The following is an 18,608-nucleotide window of genomic DNA, read 5'->3' on the forward strand; positions in this document are numbered from 1 at the left end:
CCATGATCCAATCACCTCCCAGCAGGCCTCACTTCCAACACTGGGGATTACAATTTAACATGAGATTTGGAGGGGACATCCAAACTGTATCACCAAATCTGGAAAAAATCAACCATTATTTCTTGAATTTTTTTCCTTATCTCTTTCTTCCTCACTTTGATTCCAATTAAGTGTATATTAAACCCATTGACATTGTCCCACAAGCCACTAATGCTATTAACTTTTTAAAAGTTCTTTTCTATGTGTCTTATTTTATATTGTTTCTCTTGCTATATCTTCTAGTTCACTGGCATTTTCTTCTAATTGTCTAATCTGCTGTTAATTTGATCCAGTATATTCTTCATTTCAGATATTGTAATATTTATCTCCAGAAGTTACATTTGGATTATTTCTTATATCTTACATTTGTCTCCTTACCATGCTCATGTTTTTCTCTACATTCTGGAATGTATAGAACATGTTTATTATAGTCGTTTGAATGCTTTTGTCTGGTTGTTTATTATTTCTTTCATTTAGGGTATGTTTCTATTGAGTGAATTCTTTTACCTGATTACGAGTTGTGTTTTTCTGCTTTTTGCATGCCTGGTAATATTTGATTGGCTACTGAAAATTGCTGGATTTTGTTGTATTCTTCTAAATGGAGTCATATTTTGTATGGTGAAACAACTAAGTTACTTGAAGTTAGTTGGATCCTTTAGAACTTATTTTGATAAATGTTCTATAAACTGTCCAGAAGGATAGCCACTACTCACATGTGTCTTGTGAACACTTTTTATTTAGCTAGTACAACTGAGTAACTAAACTTTGAATTTCATTTAATTTAAAACAGCCACATTTGGCTAGTGGCTACCCTATAGGACACTGCAGATTTCAAGCTTGCTTTCAAGCTTTCTAAAAGGTAGAGCCAGTAAGCCTTTATTCTAAGACTTATTTAGCTTCATTCCAAAGTGATACCCTTCTGAAGATTCTAGTCAATGACCTGTGTCTTGTGAGGTATTTCCACTCTGATGGATGGGACATGAACTATTCCCAGCTTTGTATGAGCCCTGGGGATTATTCTGCATATGCATTACTGGTACTTCACTTCCTAGCAGTTTCTTCTCACATATATGTATATCACTACTAAGCCCAAGACTTGAGAAGACCCCTCTGCATATTTCCAAAGCTTTCCTTCTGTGACGCTTCCTTCTCCCCAGCATTCTGCCCTGCAGATTCTGGCTTTTTGGGTCTCTTCAAACTCTGATCTCTGTGGCTACAAAGACAAACCACCAGGCTTTTGTTGGGTTTCCCCTCCCTGCATCGCAGCCTGAAAATTTCCTTCAGATAATAAGCTGGTAAAATCCTGGGACTTACCTTGTGCTTGTGCCCTCTCTTCAGGATTCCAGTCCTATGCTGCCTATTGCCCAATATCTAAAAATTGTTTAGTTTTTTCATGCAGAAGGAAGGGAAGACAGAAGAGACATGCCTTCGTGATGTATAGTTCAGTTAGTTTTGGTGGTTAATTTTAGTGACTGGTAAATTCAGCTAAGAGCTTATTCATGGAGTATGATAAAATTATTCATATCCTTTTGATACAAAATTCCCATTAACGGTTGAAAAGGCTTTTGGCGTAAATCAGAATGACCCAATTTTATGGGTCTACTGATGATGATACCTTGAAAGGACACATCTCACCTGGGTTGCTGGAGTCCCTGCCTAAGTGGCAGAGAGGAAAGACTCATACCTAGTAAATCCTCTCTACAGCCATCAACATAGGGCTCAGGTTTACTTAGAAAAACCCTTACCCTTAGCTTCTTAGTCCATTTTGTGCTGCTATAACAAAATACCACAGACTTGATAATTTGTAAACAATAGAGTTTATTTGGCTCATAGTTCTGGAGGCTAGGAAGTTCAAGATCAAGGGGCTGCATCTGCTAAGGGCCTTCTTGCAGCATCATAGCATAGCAGAAGGCATCACCTGGCTCAGGGGCCATGTGTGTGAGAGAGGAAAGGGGGCCACACTCATCCTTTCATCAGGAACCAACTCCTGAGGTAACAGTATTAATCCATTCATGAGGGTAGAGCCCTCATGACCTAATCACTTCCTAAATGTTCCACCTTTCAACATAGTTGCATTGGGCAATAAATTGCCAACACATGGACTTTGGGGGCCATAATCAAACCATAGCCTTTAGCATCTTCTGCCAACAGTCTGGAGGACTGAGACTAGAATGTAATATGATGTCGGCATTTTTTGGAGGGAATTTCTTCCTACTTTCTCCTTGCTTCTGGTGGCTTCTGCCCCACCCCTGACCCTTGCAGAGTGTGGGAGCTGGGTGGGCCCATCCTTGTCAGTAATGATAATATGCTGTAGGAACTCAGAGTGGTCTGGGTTCCTTCAACAAATTCATTTAGCTGGGTCAGCTGGTTTAAAGTTTTTGGAGCCTCAAGAACTTGCTCAAAGGAAGCTGTTGGAATTTTCTGGGACATTAAAAAATTCTTAGCGGCTAATTTGGCTTCCTAAAAGCCACCCGATTTGACCTTTAAAGCCACCTGTTTCAAAAACTCATAGAAAAATTGATTGAGATATGAACATGTAAAGCATCCTTTAGATGCTCTAGAAGTTTTGAAAGCTCCTCTGTGCTTCATAGTGTTCAAATTCTACCCACAGATTTAAACATGTGTGTGTGGATGTTTTGGGTAGTGATGCCGTTTACCTTTTGGAGCCATTTTTCCTGTGATAATATTTATTTCTCCATCTATGAAACTAAAATTAGATTCATTGGATTGAATGAGAAGAGAAATAAAATAACTATCTTAATTTACCCTCCTGGTCCTGAAGAATAGCACCCCTGTTTTTTCTTAGGTGACTTAAAAGTTAAAAGCACATCTGTACTAACCTGGCCTTCCCACTTGGTAAACAAACACAATGAAGACTGTAGTCTGAAGCTGAATTATCCCTGTGGTAATAAACACAGAATTCAGGCATATCCACCACTTTCACTTAATACAATTTGCCTAATGTCTTCATCATTTCATCGTAACAAAACCAAATAATACTTCAGTTCTAATTTGAGCTTTGGATGTTGTTGTGAGTGCTGGGCAAGACTTTTGGCCTCCTTTTCTTGGCAGGCATGACATTTCTCATCAAAGAACATTAGTTAGATGTAAGTACTTACGTAGGGGTTACATTGCAGGACGCCTGTTCTTGGATACCTGAGATCTCATCTGTGGGGTTCAGTCTAGAAACCACATGGGGGTTTGGGGGAAAGCACTCACTGTGACTTGGAACCGGAGCTCATCTACATGGTGTCCAACAGCTAGTTGGGTAAAGTGAAGAAACACAATCAATATGGCATTGGTTACTCTTCCAAAAAATTCTTCTTACTGGCTTCAACCTAACAATTTAAAATAAGAAAATAAAAACTCGACATAAGAGTTGAAAGATGTTTACTAGTTGCCTACCTTGTACCTGGCACTGTGTTAGCCTCTGGGGATACAACATGATGTGGATAGGCAAGATTGCTTCCTCCAAAACTGACCATTGCCTGAGTTAGGAAGACAAACACTTAAATAGGCAATGACAATATGTCCAATGATGGGAGAAGTACACAGTGCTGGTGGACTAAGAAGGTGAGGTGCGTGGTTAGGAGTTAAGGCATCAGGGACAGCCTCCTAGAGGGACATGACATCTAATCAGGGTACTTTAAGGTACATAATAGATATACAAGAGAAGGCTATCTGTTTTGGGTCTCTAGAAATTAGAAAAGACTGCAAGGTTAAACTCTGGAGAAATTAGACAAGAGAAGGTTATAAGGTTGGGATCTGTAAGAATTAGGCCAGAGAGGGCTGTAAGATTAGGATCTGTAGAAATAAGACATTAAAGACTGTAAGGTTAGGATGTGTAGAAATCAGACAAAAGGAAGCTGTAGGGTTAGGATCCACAGGAGGTAGAAAAGAGAGGGCTATAAAGTTAGGATCCTTAGGAAGTAAATAAGAGAAAGTTGTAAGATTAGGATCCATATAGTTTAGAAAAAAGAAGGCTGTAGATTAGAATCCACAGGGAACAGACAAGAGAAGGCTGTATGTTAGAATCTACAAGAAGTGAACAAAAGAAAGCTGTAAGTCATGACCCACAGGAAGTAGTCAAGAGAATGTTGTAGGTCAGGATCCACAGGAAGTAGTCAAGAGAAGGCTGTAGGTCAGGACCTACAGGAAGTAGTCAAGAGAAGGCTGTAGGTCAGGACCCACAGGAAGTAGTCAAGAGAAGGCTGTATGTAGGTCATGACTCAAGGGAAATAGTCAGGAGAAGGCTCTATGCAGGTCAGGACCCACAGGAAGTAGTCAAGAGAATGTTGTAGGTCAGGACCCACAGGAAGTAGTCAAGAGAAGGTTGTAGGTCAGGACCCACAGGAAGTAGACAAGAGGAGGCTGCAGGTCAGGACCCACAGGAAGCAGATAAGAGAAGGCAGTAGGTCAGGACCCACAGGAAGTAGTCAAGAGAAGGCTGTAGGTCAGGACCCACAGGGAGTGGACAAGAGAAGGCTGGAAGAGGGTGAGGTTTCAGGGACTGTGTGAGGGTAGAGAGGGAAGGGAGACTGGGAGAAAGAGAGGGCTCTGGTTATCTGTTGCTGTGTCATAAAGCACTCTAAAACCTAGTGGCTTAGAGTAAAAATAACAACAATCTTCATTGCTTTTCACAGCTTTGTGAGCCAGGAACCTGGTCTCTGTCAGCCCATGGATGGAGCTGAAACAGTATGGATGAGCATGCCTAACTGGCTGGCCACCTCTCCTTCTGATATGCTTTGAATATATGTCCCCACCCAAATCTCATGTTGAATTGTAATCCTCAGTGTTGGAGATGGGGCCTGGTGGGAAGTGTTTGGGTCATGGGGGCAGATCCCTCATGGCTTGGTGTTGTCTTCATGATAGTGAGGTCTCGTGAGATCTAGTCACTTAAATGTGTGTGGCATCTCCCCCACCACTCTCTCTCTTGCTTCTGCCTTTGCCATGTGACGTGCCTGCCCCTGCTTTGCCTTCTGCCATGACTGGAAACTTCCTTAGATCCCCCACCTCACTGTCCAGAAGCAGATACTGCTATGCTTCCTGTACAGCCTGCAGAACTGTGAGCCAATTAAACCTCTTTTCTTTATAAATGACCCAGCCCCAGGTATTTCTTCATAGCAATCATCACACCTGTAATCCCAGCAATTTGGGAAGGTGAAGTGGGTGGATCACTTGAGATCAGGAGTTCGAGACCAGCTTGGCCAACATGGTGAAACTCTACTAAAAATACAAAACTTACCTGGCCATCGTGGCTCCTGCCTGTAGTCCCAGCTACTCAGGAAGCTGAGGCAGGAGAATCACTTGAACCCAGGAGGCGGAGGTTGCAATAAGCCAAGATTGAGCCACTGCACTCCAGTCTGGGCAAAGAGTGAGACTCCTTCTCAAAACAAAAACAAAAACAGAAAACCAAAAAACCAAAAAACACACACACACAAAACCAGCCTAGTATACCCTCTCGTACAAACGGTCCCAGGGCCCCTCCAGACCATCTCTCCATATGGGCTGATGTGGCTTTCCTTATGGTGGAGTGACCTAGGATACACAGACTGCCTCTGTGGCCACTGGGACTTCAGAAGTGTGTATCCCAGAGGACCAGCAGAAGTGGCATGGTGTTTTCCCACCTTTGACGGAGGGGGTCAAAGTTTCTCACCTTCTGAGGCAGGGGGAGTTTAACACAGCCACAGAAGAAAGGGCATGTGGAAAGGGCTGGAAATGGTCTGTTTGGTCATCTTGGAGAAGCTCCAGGAAGCCGAGGTGTAAAGAAGCTGTACGGACAGGCAGGCGATGAGGCTGGAGAGGATGGAGACTCCAATGCATGATGACCTTGCAAGCTGTGCCCTGGAGCCCAGCTCTATCCTGAGGTGAGCAGGAACATTTTGGTACTTCCTGGATCAGGAAGGTGCATTAATCAGGACCTCAGGCTACCCTGTGGGAGCAGTTGGGAAGGAGGTCGTAATAGAAGTGGGAGCAGTGAAGAGATGCCAGCAACAGTCCTGTGAGGGATGATGGTGGGTGCAGATGGATGATGGACTGATAAATACCTGGAGGTATAATTGACAGGTTTGAGGCCTAACTGAATTGGGGGGCAAGAGATTGGGAGCAGGTAGGATGGCAACCAGGACTATGGCTTGGACCACCAGGCAGTGTACAATTTCTCTACACCCTCGCCAACACTTGCTATTTTCCATTTTCTTTTTGATAGTAGCCATCCATTGGGTATAAGGTGGTATCTTATTGTGGTTCTGATTTACATTTCCCTAATGATTAGTGATGTGGAGCATTGGTCAAAAGATTTCAATCAAGAGGTATCCGCCTTTTGGGAAACCAGCACATTGGACAGTGGAGATGTGGTAACTGTGTGTGGGTCAGAACAGATGGGGGCGCCCACTGAGATCAACTTGCCCTGTGCATGGAGATGTAGTAACTGTGTGTGAGTCAGGACAGATGGGGGGTGGGGGCACTGCGATCATCTTGCCCTGTGCAGGGGTCACTCCTCACACAAGTACATGAAGACTACAAGTGCAAGAAAGCAGCAACGAGGTCTCCACTACTGTCAGCACTGGCTGGCAGTCTCTGCTAGAAGCCAACTGTTCGATTAACTATTGACTTGGCCTGCTGACTCTTTCAGGCTACATCAGTGAGGAGGAATGGGCTTGTGAAAGCACGGGAATGCCGAAGGAGACTGGTGACATATATGGCCTTTGTAAATGGGAAAGAGGACCACACGAGCCAAAGGTTTCCAAATTCAGAGGAAAATAGAAGAATGATCACGAATGACAGGAAGGCAGGTGCTGACAATGTTCTCATGAAGGGGCCTAAGGGAGGGCTCTAAAGCTCAGGAAGGATGGCCACAAGGGATGGGAGTTGGGGCTGGGACCCAGGAGCAGGACTGATGCCAGACAAGGACCCAGGGAAATGGCATCCATGTGACAGTGCCCAGAGCAAGCTGAGGCTCGAGGAAAATTCTGAGACAATGCAAAGACTTAAAAACTAAACCACAGTTTGGCAAATGATGAGCACAAGAAGGTTAACTCCCGGTTTGGGGATAGTGGTTAGTGGAGCACCTTCATCCTCGGACATCTACTTGCGTAGGTCAGAGCCCCAGGCTTCACCCAGTTTAAAGTGTTACCCTAAAGTGTGGTGCGTTGACATGCTGAATACTTTGAACTGAAAAAGCAGCCCCAGAACCAAAGTCCCTCTGACCTTCTCTAGACCCTGTCCCACACCTCTTTGCCTCTCCCAAAGGGCAAGGAGGGGTTTTCTTGACTAAGGGAAGTTCCTCCAGAAGGAATGCAGTTGTCTTGGACTCCCTTCCCTAGCTTGTCAAACAGAGATGAACTTACAGGAAAGAAGGCTTGGAAAGAAGACTGGAGTGGATACCACACCCAGGACCCAGGGGAACTTTGCTCTAGGCCATTGTCTGTTCTTTGGACCCATTTATCTTCCCTAAAAAATCATTTACTCTTCCTCAGAATTGCAACCCCCAACTCCCTCTCCTCTACGAAGAGGATATTTAAGTTTCAACCATCTGGTTTTTCTTAGAGTTGCACACTTCGTGCAACTCCCCTGGGCTTGCATGTTAATAAATTTGTAGGCCTTTTCTCTGGTTAATCTGTCTATTGTCAGTTTATCTCAGCAGATTCAATTATGGAACCTTCAGAGGGAAAGTTTGAACTTTCCTTCAAAGGGAAGTCTTTATTTCTAACAATGCCCCTCCTCCCTTCTGTGGAAGAGTAGCCTCCTGATAGAGCTTTGGGGCACACCTGGAGGAGGAGAGGAAAGTGTGGCAGCAGGAAGCAGGCCAGGTGGCTCTGCACAGGGCTGGAGGCTGCACTGGGTGGCCCTCAAGGGCTGTCATGCCTTTCCCTGTTCACCGCTTCCACATGGAGAAAGTAATGCCTCTGAGTTCTTCTTGCCCCAGGTCCTACCTCCACATAACCTTCCACAGGAGGGTGTCTCCTGAGCAGAACTCTGGGCCTGGCAGCTCCTGGCCAGTATGTGGGGCCCAGATGTGGAACTGTGCTCCGGAGTGGCATTTGTGAGACTGGTTTAACCAGAAATTCCCGGGAATTTGCACCTCTGCATTGACTCTTTCCCACACTTGGAGAATCTGATGAGGTGAATTGGAAATAGGGCTGGGATGAATAACAAGTGTTAACAAGTGCACAGATGATTCTGAGGCCCAGGCAGGCTGGAGCATTCTGCTAGAAGCCAGCAGCTAAGGGAGGAGCCCACCCATCCACCTGGTGGAAGGGAAGAGCCCTCTGCTCAGGCGGCTCTGTGAGGTGACACTGAGGAAGCCTAAACAAGACTCTGGTGGTGACAAGCTCAAGGATGTGGCTCCGAGTTTGCTCCACTCACTTTGGACTTCACATCTGAATGATTTGGAAGACCTGTACAAACAGGTGTGTTCAACTTCATGGTGTATCTAGGCCAAAATGTTTCCTACATGCACAGAGTTCAGGTTTTGCCACAGAGCTCCCCTTTTGTATGCAAATGTTTTCCATCGTGTGCCTATGGCCACCCCTTGTTGAGACCTTGCATCCTTGCCGGTGGCATACTGGGGCCCCAAAAGTAGCCTGGGGTCCCAAAAGATAGTTAGGTCCCTTCTGATACCTGAGTCCATCCTTGTCTTAGGAAAGGCGTCATCAGCTTCCATTGTACATTTCCAGTGGCAGGGAGGTCAGTTATCCCTAGCAGTTGACATAATGTCAAGACGATCCTAGTGGCTGGATGTCGTGGCTCACGCCTGTACTCCCAGCACTTAGGGTGGCCAGTGTGGGTGGATCACTTGAGGTCAGGAGTTCGAGACCAGCCTGGCAACATGGCAAAACCTCGTCACTACTAAAAATACAAAAATTAGCCAGGTGCGGTAGTACGCACTTGTAATCTCAACTACTCAGGAAGCTGAGGCAGCAGAATTGCTTGAATCTGGGAGGCAGAGGTTGCAGTGAGCTGAGATCGAGCCACTGCACTCCAGCCTGGGCAACAGAGTGAGACTCTGTCTCAAATTAAAAAAAAAAAGATGATGCTCGTCCTCAGAGATGCCTTTCTCACATTGAGTGTCAATCATCTCCCTGCAACTCCCCCACCTAGATGTGCTGCTCTCTTCCTTTGCACAAGACATTGCTGTGGAGACATGAAGACATCCAATGCACCTCCCCAAAATTTATACAGGCTAAGCAGAGACTGACAGCACTTAGAATTCAATGCACAAATGGATCAACCACCCAGGGAAGCTTGTGAAGATGGAGATAGGGATTCTGGACTTCTCACAAGCCCCTGGTGATGTGGAGGCTGCTGCTCCAGGGACCGCACTTACGAAGTACTGGTTGAGTATTAAAGAGTCCACCTAGAAGTAAGAGGGGCCCAAGACCCTGGCATGGCCCCTCACTTAGTGGCTCTGTGACCGTGGGCAGTTACATCCCATCCTGGCACCTTTGTTTCCTTTACAGTAAAATGAGGCTAATGAGGGCCTCTCTCAAGGGTTTGCTGGGAGGACCAAGTCCAGGCTCAAGCTCCCCACTCATGGGCCAGCGCATGGTACATGCTTGACAATGTGCGCCCTTGGTCATGTTTAGTTGAACAACCCGGGACCTTCAACTGTTTCCTGGAGGTGCTCCACCTCCATGTCCTCTCCCCAGGAGACATTTAGAGGGGTCATACTCATAGAAAAGGGCCAGGGTACTACACAGAAGATGCAGACAACATCTGTAATTTCCACAAACAACATGTTCTCATAAATCTCACCACTGTCCTACTAAACACAATGGCAGAAATAGTGGTTTTGCTGGGCAACCTCTGTGAGTGAAATATCAATTCAGAAGCTGAAGGACGTATCAACCAAGGTCTATCCTGTGAGGCTACACTGGTTCAGCTTTTGTGCTGATTAGAAATGCTGATGAACAGTTAGCTAAATTAATATGCTTTGATATGGCAAGACAAATCTATTAGTATTTAATCAATGTCATCTTTGATAGATTAAAGCTGGGGAAATTCTGAATTTTTTCATAAATTAATGGACAGCTTTGTGTTTCTTGACTTGGCTCAGGTGCCAACCCCTGAAGCCAGAGCAAGTTAGGTGTTCCTCAGAGCAACCTATTAAATTACATAACATGTGGGATTGTAATTATCTTTCTTCTCTGTTAGATTTTAACTCCTTGAGTGCAGAGACCAGATCTTATTGTCATGGTACCATCAGCGCCCATCAAAGTGCCTGGCACAGTGCAAATGTTTGTAAAAGGGAGGGAGGAAAGAAGAAAGGAAGAGAGAGAAGGAGAGAGGGAGGGAAACAAGGAAGGGAGAAAGAAGGAGGGAGTGAGGAAGGAAGAAGGCATACACGACCTCCCTCAGGAGCAAATGGAAAGAGGAAAACATCACTGGCTAGTGAGTTGGGCTTCACTGGATGGAGACTCTCTGCTTGTGTTCCCTGGAGGCATTATGTGCTTCAGGAAGACAGGCCCATTGCTGTAAGGGAGTGAGGCGTCCTTCTAGCTGACTTGCTGGGAGCAAGTCTTTATGTGTTTAGTTCTACCCACAGCCTTGCCAATATTGGTTCTAAGGAAGAAGACCACTTCCCCAAAATAAGTTCCCCAAAGTAATATTTTCTCCTGTGGGGACATAGTTACTATAACCGTGGTTCTTATTGAACAGATGGACTCTTCCTTCGTTAGACAATTCTTTTCCTTGGGCCCTGAGAATTGCAAAATGAGATATTCCTTCTCATGTTTTAGTGAGATGAAAACAAAGTGGAGAGGATGCTTGAGGTGATTTGGAGGCAGGCCAAAATGCAGCTTTGTTCTTGTCGCTTGCACCCAGTGAGCGACTCCTGGGAACCAGATTTTGGGATAGTGATCTGCTTGCACTCCTGGCTGGTTGCGTGGCTGGCAACGGGTGTGGCCAAACTGAAGGGCATTGGTTGGGGGGAAAGGAGGGGGCATTGTGTGGTATTTTCACAATGAAAATCAGGTGTGGCTGCACTTGTTGGGAAAACAAAAAGGTATAAAATCTTGAATCCAAATCAAAGCCCCTGTATTTGTGTGAGTCTGGGACTTGGTTTACTGAATGCCTCCCCATCCTCCCAGTGTGGAAATGGCGCCTTTGCCAACAGGACAAGGACGATGCATCTTGCATGGTCCCCTGGGCCCTGGGCAGCATAGTCCTGGCAGCAGCTGAGGTTTCTAAACAAAGAGGGAGGCAAATTTTGCCCTGTGTTTCCAGTAGAACAAGAATTAAGAGGCTTCTGTAGAAGCCGTGGCATGGAAACCTATCAATACCCTGGGTGCTGGTTTCCTTCCTAGCCGGCTGCCTGCGAGAGGGCACCTGCTCTGAAGATCGAGCAGGGACCCCTCCCCAACCATGGAAATACAGGAAAATCTTGGTTTCCTTCAAGGGAAATTCCAGGCACCTAGCTAGCCCTGAGAAGCCAATGAGCAACTTGATAAGCAGGAAGGTAATAGTAACCTAAAACAACAGCTAAGGAAGCCAGAGTCCTGGGGTGTTTTGTTCCCTCTGGAAATTAAAAAGAACATCTCAACTTCTGACTCCGAGTTGTTTTTCAGAAACCCAGACCCCCACCAAATGCATCCACTGGCACAGAGACCTCAGAGAAGAGGGAGCTGAGGACTGAACTCTGAGCAAGGCTCTTTGTTCCAAACTTCTTCCTGGGGGGCCTGGGGGAAGTCCCACCCACAAGCGAGAGCTAACATTCCTTTCTGCTAACCCAAATTTCAAAACAAAGTTTCTCTTCCGTAACCAATTTGCAATTCAGAAAATGTTTGACTCCACCCTATGACCCGTAAGTCCCTGGTTCAAGATATCCTGCCTTTTTAGGCCAAACCAATGTGTACCCTCCATGTGTTGATTTACAATTTCACCTGTAACTTTGGCTTTCCTGAACATTTCCCTTGCCATTAAAAATCCATGCTTGCAAGCCACGGGGGAGGTCGGGTTTTAAGCGTGAGCTGCCTGATTCCCCTTGCTTGGTGCCCTGCAAATAAACACCCTCCTTTCTCCCACTGCAAACCTCAGTGTGGATTTTGGCTTTACTGTGTTGGGCCAGTGGACCCGTTTCATTAGGTAAAACTCTCAAACTCTTCAGTTAATCCCAGCACTTCCCTCCAAATCCCCAAAGGTCAGGAACTGATGGGGGGTGAGGGTGTGAACACACTTTCTTTTTGAGTGGAGGGCACAGGTACTGGTTACTAAATCAGGGCAGTCAGGACCCACTGGAAGGCCTGGCCCTGCGAAGGCATGGACAGGTGTTGAAGGGACAAGGTGGGATGCCAGACTCAGACTGTGGTAGACAGGGAGGTGGCTCTGTTAGCCCTGACCCCTACTGCCCGCAGAAGGAAGACAGGAGTCCAGGAAGAGAACCGTATCTGCAAACTTGTTTCACTTTTTAAAAAGTGGGCCTTTTCTTGATCAGAAAATAGCTTTCAGAGGCAAGTTTCTCCCTGTGAAGGAAACCCATTCTATGCAAATGATCATTTCTGCAAAATTGCCCTGGGCTGGTCCTTAGCCAGTCTGCCTGAGTTGACCTGAATGCCTGCTGAGTCTGAGCTGGGGGCCTCAGGGGTTTGCTCATCAAGGAGCCTACAAGTGAGTGGGTGGGTGTGGTTACAGAGGGACCCTTGGGACCAGGCGGTGCCCTTGCCACACCCACCTAATTTGCAGGGCCAGGGAAGAGCAGGGCGGGCCAGGAGAGGGAGGAAGGGAGGGAGGGAGAAGGGCTGGAGTAGAGTGCACCTGGGAACTGGCACGGAGGGGACCGGGCCAAGCAAGCAGCGCCCCTCCATCAGAGGAGAGCCAGGGAGCCCTTTGGGTGAGGTCGTCTTGGGATCCCTACTGCCTTCTGGACTTTATGGATCTAAAAAGGCTAAGTGTGTGTTGACGATCATGTGTGTGTGTGTGTGTGTGTGGGTGTGTATGTGTGTGTGTGTGGGTGTGTGTCGCTTGTTTTGGGGGAGGGGGAAGTAAGCTCCTCTGGGTTCATCTGGGGGTGGGGGACAGCCTGCAGTAACTCAAGAAATGCCTTCTGTGGCAAAGTCCTCTAGGTCGTCAGTGGAGATGATGCCCAGGCCTGGAGCTTCTGCACCCTCCTCTCCTGGGCTCTGGGGAGGACCATGAGGGCGCTGGCCTGCAGAGTGCGGGGTGCAGTCACCGTGAGGCCCTGGGTCCAGCTGTAGTCCAGACTCGTGGACACTCTGGGGCCTGGCGCGGGCCGCGGAGGCACGAGGGCCCTGCCTGAGGAAGGTGGGCGCGGAGAGCTGAGAGGAGCAGCGCAGCGGCATCAAGGCCGTCACGGGCACTGGCTGGAAGCCGGGGTACAGCACATAGGGAGCGGCCAGGGCGTCCGGTGGGGGCGGCTCTGGGGAGGCCCCCTCGGAGGACGGGATGGAGACCTTGACATACTTGCCCGTCTCTGGGTCATAGAAGGTCTTGATTTTCACCTGGAGTGGCAAGTCGAAGACAAAGTACTCCCCGGACTGCGGATCCTGGAGGACCTTCTGGGTGGCGGGGTACGCGGGCAGGGGTGTGAGGGACTGGGGGCCCCCGGGCCGCCTCCCGACAGGCTCCGAGAAGCCGGACACGGAGTGGCGGTGCACGGGAGGGGGCAGGGAACGGACCACGGGGAAATCGTGTCGGGGCCTCTCTCTGGGGCACAGCGGCCTTTGCTGTGTCTGCTCCAAGTCCTCCGGGCAGGGCTTTCCCTCCTGTGACTCGCCATGCTTCTCCTGACCCTGATCCGTCTTCCTCCTCTTACTTGCCAGCTTCTTTGCCCGCCGCAGGGCTTTCTCTGTTTTGGGTGGGACTGCAGGTGGCTTGCTTGCTGTCCTCTCTAGCTGTGCAGGAAGCTCAAGTCTCCCAGGGGTGCCTGCTGGGCTGGTGGCCACATCCAGCAATGAACCTCTTGGAGAGAGGGTCCGGAGGTCTTCTGCCGACAGCTCAAGTAGGGGGTCAGAGCCGCCCTCCCACACGAGGGCGTGGGTCAGGTCCTCCCTCCGGGTGACCCTGGCAGGACTGGAGCTGGCCCAGGGGCTGGCTTGATTGGGCTCCTCGGGAAGCAGCTCTGGTCCTCCGGGGGCCTGGGAAGACTCCTCCCAAATGTTGCTGGCAGCAGGGGAGCAGGCACTGCTCTCCCCCGGGGAGCCGGGGTTGGGGGAATTCGCCCTCTCACTGGGGACCAGTCTTCTGCCAGGGGGCCCTGCTCTGGGTGTGGACAAAAAGTGACTCTTGAAACCTGGTGTTTGCTCTTCCCAACAGGTTTCGGGCTGCCATGGGGGTGGCTGGTCTTCTATGTCGCCCTCGGGTAAAGCAATGGTGGGGATGTGCCATGGGGCTGCCAGCTTCCCTGGGTCTGCAGAACCGCTCTTGCAATTGCTTGCCACAAGGCCAGGTGCAGCATCTGGTGGTGGCTTCACCCTGTCCCCCTCTCTCACCAGAGGCATAGATGGGAAATTCCCCTTTGGGGCTGGCTGAGAGGCCTCCATCCTGGCCATGCTCGACCCCTGCCCAGGGTCCTCCATGACCTCGTTGGCCATGCACTTCACACGTGTGCCCCGTGTGTTAGTGGGTGTCGATGTACCAAGAATGTCCTGGTTTTCGGGGGCACAAAACCCAGGATCCTCACCCCATTCTGGCCTTGGCAATTCCTCCTCTTTGTGGCCACTGCTGAGGGAGTCCTCCAAGGACATGGTCCTCAGGAGAGGCAGCATGATAGGTTTAATTACAGGGGTAGCTCTGAGGGTGTTGTCTTTAATCGTAAACAGCATGTGCCTGTTTGAAGCAGAAGATGGTGAGGGAGTAAGGTCTTTGGCCTGTGAAAAGGTCGTGCCCTTATTTTCCCCAATCGAAGAGCCTCTGAAATTAGCTTCCTCTGCCGATGCCTTCCTGGTTCTTCCTCCAGACACACTTTCCCTTTCTCTTTGCAATGCTTCCCCCTGGCTGCGGTCTTCCAGGCATGCGTGCCCATTGCTTAAGGCACAGTACTGCGGCTCATCCTTCCCCATCACGTTCTCCTTCTCATCCTTCTGACTGTCACCTGCACTCACATCCTTCCTCCTGTCTTCCCGCTGGTTCTCAGTAAACCACATCTTCTGCTGATCATCAAATGAGGCAAAGGATTGATCTGAAGAGCTGGTGCTGAATTTGGCCTTACCTTTGAGGCTTGGCATAAAATCGGATTGGCTGTCACTGTAAAACACATCTTCCTCCTCAGGAGAGAGGGGCCCTGGGGAGAATTTCTGGTTCAAATGTGTGTTTTGAAGTCCTGCTTCCCTCTCAGGTTCTGTCTCTTGGGACACAGATCTGGAGAGCCCATTCTCTAGCTGGTGGGTCTTCATTTTCTCTGTAGCCCCTCCAGGCTCAGGATCCCTATTGCAAAGCCTCAGGGAGAGGTGTTTCCTGGGGCGGTGTTCCCTGGAGTCTGGACACCAGCCGGATCCGGCAGGACCCATCTCCAACTCTCCTTCCACCTCCTTGTTCTCATAACTGCTTCTCTCAGCAGCCTCCCCATTGACATAGAAGGGGGCTTTGGCGATAGTCAGAGCTGTGCTAAGAGTTAGATAGCTCTCTGCAGAGGGCTCACTGGGGTCAGCTGTAGGGTCCTTCTGGGGATTGATGTGTGATGCAGTGGGGTCATCAGCGGGTCTCCCCTTAGAAAGCTCATTTGGAGGGCTTTCCTCAAGCCCATTGGGGAGGATGACACCGTTGCTCACAGGTTCTTGCTTTCCATCAACATTAGCTCTAGTTTTCTCATCAAGCACTTTCAAGAGAGGTGAGGAACTGTATGTGCTCTTAACACGCTTCCGCACGTCCTTGAGGTTGAACAGCAGGCTAGGGGCTTTGGACTTGTAGCTGTCTCGAGACTGACATTCACTGGGCTCCTTCTCTTGGTATCCATTTAGCTGTCCTGGGGGTGATGGGGTTCGCTCTGCCGGCTGGCTGTCTGCTGAATCCAGGGCGTGCTTGCTGGGTATGATGGGGGTCAGGAGCTTACTGATGTTAAAGGGGGGATCATAATGTTCATTGGGTTCCACAGGCAGGTCAAGAGCATTGTTTTCTGAAAACTGTTCCTGGGGGTTGTGTTTTGTATACAAAGGTGGGCCTCTCCTGTTGGTCTGTGTCTTTTCTTCTGAAGTATCCTGTAGACTTTCTTTCCCTTTTTTGCCAGTCTTTGGCTTCCTCCATGGGGGCTGGGCTGGCTTCTCTTGAGAATCAGGCTGTGAGCTGGGAGCTTTTCCTTCCACAGCAAATACCTGGGCTCCTGGATCCCTGCACCCCCAGGGTACAGATGTGGACAGAGCCCCTGCTGCAAGTCTGTTCTCTTCCTGACTGCAGCTGGCCTGGACCTGGCAGGGAGAGACTGTGCACTCAGGAGGACAGGGTTCTCTTAGCAAGGTCGTGTCCCCATAGTGCTTGGGAGCTTTGCTTTCTGGGACGGTTCCAGCTGTCTCCTTTCTCTCCAGCAGCTTTGGTTGGTGGGCATTCCATGACTCAAAAGCACTATTTTCACTGTGCAGAAAGGTACCTTTGCCTCTCCCAGGCTCACCCGTGACTGGCTTGTGGTGTGGAGAGGGGAACTTTGACTCAGATAAGGTGGCCGTGTCATTGGCTGCTGGGAGGAAGCTGCTGGAGCCATGACAGGCCATTTCTGGATTCTTGGAGGACTCCTGTTCTCCGTGCTTCCTGCCTGGCTGGTAGCTGTTCTGATGGGTGTTGGAAACTTCAGCGGGCACCCTCCTGACTGTCAGAAAGGCAGAATCGAAGCAGAAGTTGACACTGTTTTCTGGAAGAGGAGCGAATTTGGGAGGATTTTTCAGAGCTGGAGGCTTGCTGGCAGTGGGCCTGCTCTCACAACGTTGGCTCTCGGTCCTGTCGAAAGATTTAATTAGTGTTGATACTTTGGAGACAGGCTTGTTGCTGCTCCTTAGGCCGGAAACTGGCACCTCCAGTCTCCTCTGGACTGGCGTTGGTGGGGGGCTGGTTTTGGGGTACTTTTCCTCTCCCTGAACGTACTTGGGTAGCTGTTGGAAGGTGGCCGCCCAGCCCGAATGTTCCGTGCCCTGTGACGGTAACTGGCTCCAAATGCCACTTTTCCTCTGGGTGTGGCCCACTGTTCTCTGGTGAAAAGTCCCAAACACCTGTCGGGTGATATCCGGGGACACAGCCAGATAGGAGTCATGGAAGGATGTGTCCTCGGAGATGCACAAGCTCCGGAATGCCCGGTCTGTTAGGCTGCTCACCTCCCTGTCTGCATCATCCAACACACTGCCGATGCTGGAGGAGTCGCTGAACGCGTCTGTGCACTTCTTATTTCCCTGCATCATCTGTTGGCTCCAAGAAAGCTGTCCTTGTCAGCCAGCAGGTGTCTCTGGTGATGATTCTGTCAAGGTTAGGTGTTTCCCTCTTCCCCAAAACTAGAGCCTCTCATTGACCAGATGCAATTGCAAAGTGGGGATTTTTTTTTTTTTCTCTGCAAAAGAAAAAGGTGCAGGGCGTGAACAAAGTATACAGCTCTACACAAGAATATGTGTTGGTCCAGGTGGAAAATGGTGCCTGTGAGGGTTAATTTTATGTGTCAAACTTGGCAAGCTTGCTATATGTCTAGACTGTAGACTGGTCTAGCTGTTTCTGTGAAGGTATTTTTTAGATGTGATTAACACTAAAATCAGTAGACTTTAAGTAAAGCAGTTTATCTTCTATAAGGCAGGTGGCCCTCATTTAATTAGTTGAAGGCCCTAAGAGTAAAAAGACTGAATTCACAAGCAACACAAACAAAAATAGACAAGTGGGATTACATCAATTCAAAAGCGTCTGCACAGCAAGGGAAACAATCACAAAAATGAAAAGGTATTCTACGGAATGGAAGAATATGTTTTCAAACTGTGTATCTGATAAAGGGTTAATATTCCAAAATACATGAGAAACTCCTACAACCGAATAACAAACAAAACAAAATGAAACAAAACCCCAAACCCGCTGATTTAAAAATGGGTAGAGAAACTGAACAGATATTTCTCCAAAGAAGACATAGAAATGGCAAACAGGTATATAAAAAGGGGCTCACCATCACTAACCATCAGGGAAATGCAGATCAAAGCCACAATGACATATCACATCATGCCTGTTAGGATGGCTATTATCAAAGAAAGAAAAGATGACAAGTATTGGTAAGGATGTGGAGAAAAGGGGACCCCTGTACACTGTTGGTGGAAATGTAAATTGATGTAGTCACTTTGGAAAACAGTATAAAGATTCCTCAAAAAATTAAGACTAGAACTACTATATGATCCAACATTCCCATATCTGGGTACAGGCCCAAAGGAAATGAAATTAGGATCTTAAAGTATCTGCACCCACATGTTCATTACTCACAGTGGCCAAGACAGAGAAGTGAACAAAATTTCCATTGATGGATGAATGGATAAAGAAAATGTGGTATGTGCATACAATGGAATTATTCAACCTTAAAAAAGCAGGAAATTTTTAAATTTATGATAACATGGGTGAAACTGGAGGACATTTTGTTAAGAGAAACAACCCAGTCGCAGAAAGACAAA

General features: G+C 48.2%; 1 protein-coding gene across 1 annotated transcript in view; it reads right to left on the minus strand.

Annotated features, from left to right (window-relative positions):
- Nucleotides 1-7,836: 7,836 nt before the first annotated feature.
- Nucleotides 7,837-18,608, minus strand: part of C8H10orf71 (chromosome 8 C10orf71 homolog) — a 33,059-nt gene continuing 22,287 nt past the window's right edge. Inside the window, exon 3 of the mRNA XM_063710082.1 lies at nt 7,837-17,521. Within this exon, the coding sequence (XP_063566152.1) occupies nt 13,068-17,375 (4,308 nt within the window). The 5' untranslated portion in view covers nt 17,376-17,521 and the 3' untranslated portion in view covers nt 7,837-13,067. The remainder of the gene's footprint in view (nt 17,522-18,608) is intronic.

Source organism: Gorilla gorilla, chromosome 8 (genome assembly GCF_029281585.2).
Source record: "Gorilla gorilla gorilla isolate KB3781 chromosome 8, NHGRI_mGorGor1-v2.1_pri, whole genome shotgun sequence".
In the NCBI taxonomy this organism is placed as follows: domain Eukaryota; kingdom Metazoa; phylum Chordata; class Mammalia; order Primates; family Hominidae; genus Gorilla; species Gorilla gorilla.